Raw genomic sequence first — 2,978 nt, forward strand, 5'->3', positions numbered from 1 at the left:
TAAATAAAGAATCTTGGGAATCTAAAAGAGTTAACTTTTTCCATTGTGTAATAATGAATCATGCGATAACACGACAATGAAATAAAGTGTATCTATCCTCTTCACTTTTCCATTTTCCTCTCTCAGTCTTGGGAGTAAAGAAATTTCTTCTTGGCAAGAAAAAAATGAGGAACACGCCTACTACTCGGAGATCATCGGTTCGAATCACGTCGGCAGCATCTCAACGCCGTCTAACACCGGAGCCAGAACCGGCGGTGAAAAAATTCATCAAGATTATTAATCTTTCAACTATCAAGGAAACAATGATGGTAAAACAATAACATTTTTACACACTTTTATTTTATTTTTTTTTTCCAATCTTTTTTACTAAGAATTAGAAACTTTCTTGCATGTGTGGGGATTTTCACAGAAAATTCCGGAGAGATTTGTAAGATTAGGTCCCAAACTCACTGACAATGTGACTCTCGAGACTCCTGTGGGTTTCAAGCGTTCGATTCGGATCAAACGGATTGGTAATGAGGTCTGGTTTGAGAAAGGTTGGAGTGAGTTTGCTGAGGCTCATTCTTGGAGTGAAGGTCATTTTCTGTTTTTTCATTACAAAGGGAAGTCTAGTTTTAGTGTTGTGATCTTTGATGTGACTGCTTCTGAGATCGAGTATCCATTGGACAAAGTTTATGTCATTGAAAGTGATGATGATGATGATAAAGAAGAAGTGATGGAAGTTATGGATGATGATGAACAAGGGTTTGCTGGATTTGAAAGTAGTGAGAGTGAAGGAGTGATTGAATTGGATGAATTGTTGAAGAACAAGAAGAGGAAACCAAGAGTCAGCGTTAAGTCTGAGAAAGTTGCAACATTTTGGTAAAAACTTCTTTTTAAGAAGATTTTGTAGGTTTTGTTTGTGTCTTCTATGTGATTTGTTATTGTTCTTCTTCTTTGTTGTAGATGATGTTGAAGAGATTGATTGAATGAGGTTGAAGAAGATAAAGACAGTCACGAGGTTTGTGGAGGTTTTACAAGTTTGTGACATGTTTTCCTAACAAAGATCTCTGCGGGTTCTAAGCTCTTGATAGTAGTTATCGGTTTGGTCCGTTTGGAATCTTGATTGTAGTTACCCCTTTTGTGTAAGATTATGTGTGCAGTGGAAAATGCTTGTCCTTTCTGAATATGGCAGAAGCTTTAGCTTAATCGTTGTAAGAACTCGGCTAACTTTTGAGATCCTTTTGTGTAATATAAGGTATATGTAAAATTAATTATCATGCCTCTTTCCTATCTCACAGTTTAATTAACTAAGCCACTAGTTTTCACTCACTAAATTTATGGAGAAATGGAAACTATGATCCAAACACACAAACCCATCATAATCAAGATTTCACATCAACATAATTCTCCTCATGAAGATAAAAAGTATATACAACTCTACTTTTGAACCTAACTACCACTCAAACAAAGAGTTTTCCACTCGAGGTTATTATAATCGTCAAATACTTATCCACATTGAAACAAAGGAACCTGAAGTTTCACTCAAAACACTACTAAAACAGAGAGGAACCAATGCAAGAGAGAGAGAGAGGGAGAGAGAATGGTTAAGATACCCTACATGAAATTTGACTTTCACTGATGAAAGCTAACTCTTTTTTGGTCACACATACTCATTGACGCGAAAGGCTGTGACTTTCAGGATGAAATCCCGAGTCCTGAGTAGCTCAAAGACACATACATCTCCTTCGCCTATATTGTTCTCGAGTGTGAACTCATACCACCCTTGGCTAAACTTAGCTCTCCCTGCTTTGTAAAGACACCTCACTGGCCATTGTTTCTCACCGAGCTGGAGCTTGATGAAACCAGATATGCCACTTAGGTACTTCTCAGCAAACCCAGAGGGCAAGTACTGTTGAAAAACCAAAGACAAAGAAACAAAGAAGTCTTTAAGAAACAGGTAATGGTAAAAAGATTAAGCCTTTCACCCAAATCTTCAACCTGATTTATAATATGTGAGAAAGTGTTTTACCATGATGCAGCCTCTGTATAGATATGATGGTCGCAGAACAACTCTAAAGAAAGGATTAGCTGGTTCAAATGTTTTGGCTGCAGTGACGGCTCTCTCTCGTTCTTCTGCGGTTACAGTTCTCTTTCTAGCAGAAGCACTCTCGTAGAACTTTGAACGGTTCTCCGAGTCATCTCCACCAGGTGTCGAAGAGTTTATGTCCTCTGCGCATAACCAAAAACAATAAATCTTTTCGACTCTCCTCAGAACAAAAAAAGTCAATGTGCCTAATTAAAAGAGTATGTCTCTGAAACTTACCAGGGCTGGGATTCTTCTTCTTCCTTCCTCTCTTCTTAAGCACCTTGGGTGTTTCTTCAGGTTTAGAATCTTTGAAAAAGCTTTGGATGGCTGTAGAACCACCATAACCTCCTCTATTCACAGGTTCAGTAGATGTAGGGTTCGATGGATACATGACCCTAGCATCTCTGTCGTTAGGGTCTTCAAACAATCGAGCGCGTTTGCTGAAATGGTTCTGTGCGGAGTTCATGTCCATAAGAGCACTACTAGAATGGTAAGCGTAGATCTCAGAGTTTTCCGCGGGTAATAATAGGACACTCTCCAATCCTGCCAACAACCCCTCTTGAAACCTTTGTTAATCCTACATGCAAACAAACATGATCATATCAGGTACACAGTGAATGTAACAGCAACAACAACAAGCATTTATAAAGCTAACATATCTCATATAGAAATCAACAACAAGCATTTATAAACACAGTGGCTGAATAAAATCCTAATCCAAGTTAGGACTAGTAACAGATCTATGAAGTCCACTTATATATATATAGTCTTCATATCTGAGAGACCCAAGTCAAATCAACAGTCTGAACTCTGAAGGCTATAATTAAATCCTTGAATAAATCTGACAGTATGTGGTGATGTCAAAACTTAACTGAGACTAGATCACCAACAAATCTAAGACTAGATTCAG

At 38.0% G+C, this 2,978-nt stretch overlaps 2 protein-coding genes across 3 annotated transcripts in view; one reads left to right on the forward strand and one right to left on the reverse strand.

Annotated features, from left to right (window-relative positions):
• LOC104742472 (B3 domain-containing protein At1g49475-like) lies at positions 70-1,272 on the forward strand. Its single transcript, XM_010463479.2, has 3 exons — positions 70-308; positions 410-861; positions 946-1,272. Coding segments are annotated over exons 1-3 (597 nt in total). The 5' UTR covers positions 70-164; the 3' UTR covers positions 947-1,272.
• The window catches only part of LOC104742474 (B3 domain-containing protein REM19), a 3,302-nt gene continuing 1,682 nt past the window's right edge, over positions 1,359-2,978 (reverse strand). Inside the window, exons 3-5 of one of the 2 annotated variants that reach the window (XM_019236290.1) lie at positions 2,306-2,407; positions 2,012-2,211; positions 1,359-1,891 (exon numbers count right to left, since the gene is read on the reverse strand). In XM_019236290.1, coding sequence (XP_019091835.1) covers positions 1,643-1,891; positions 2,012-2,211; positions 2,306-2,407 — 551 coding nt within the window. In that variant the 3' untranslated portion in view covers positions 1,359-1,642. Of the gene's footprint in view, positions 1,892-2,011; positions 2,212-2,305; positions 2,955-2,978 lie in introns of those variants that run through there. The other variant, XM_010463483.1, reaches the window with a different exon arrangement.

This window comes from Camelina sativa, chromosome 14 (genome assembly GCF_000633955.1).
Source record: "Camelina sativa cultivar DH55 chromosome 14, Cs, whole genome shotgun sequence".
NCBI lineage: Eukaryota > Viridiplantae > Streptophyta > Magnoliopsida > Brassicales > Brassicaceae > Camelina > Camelina sativa.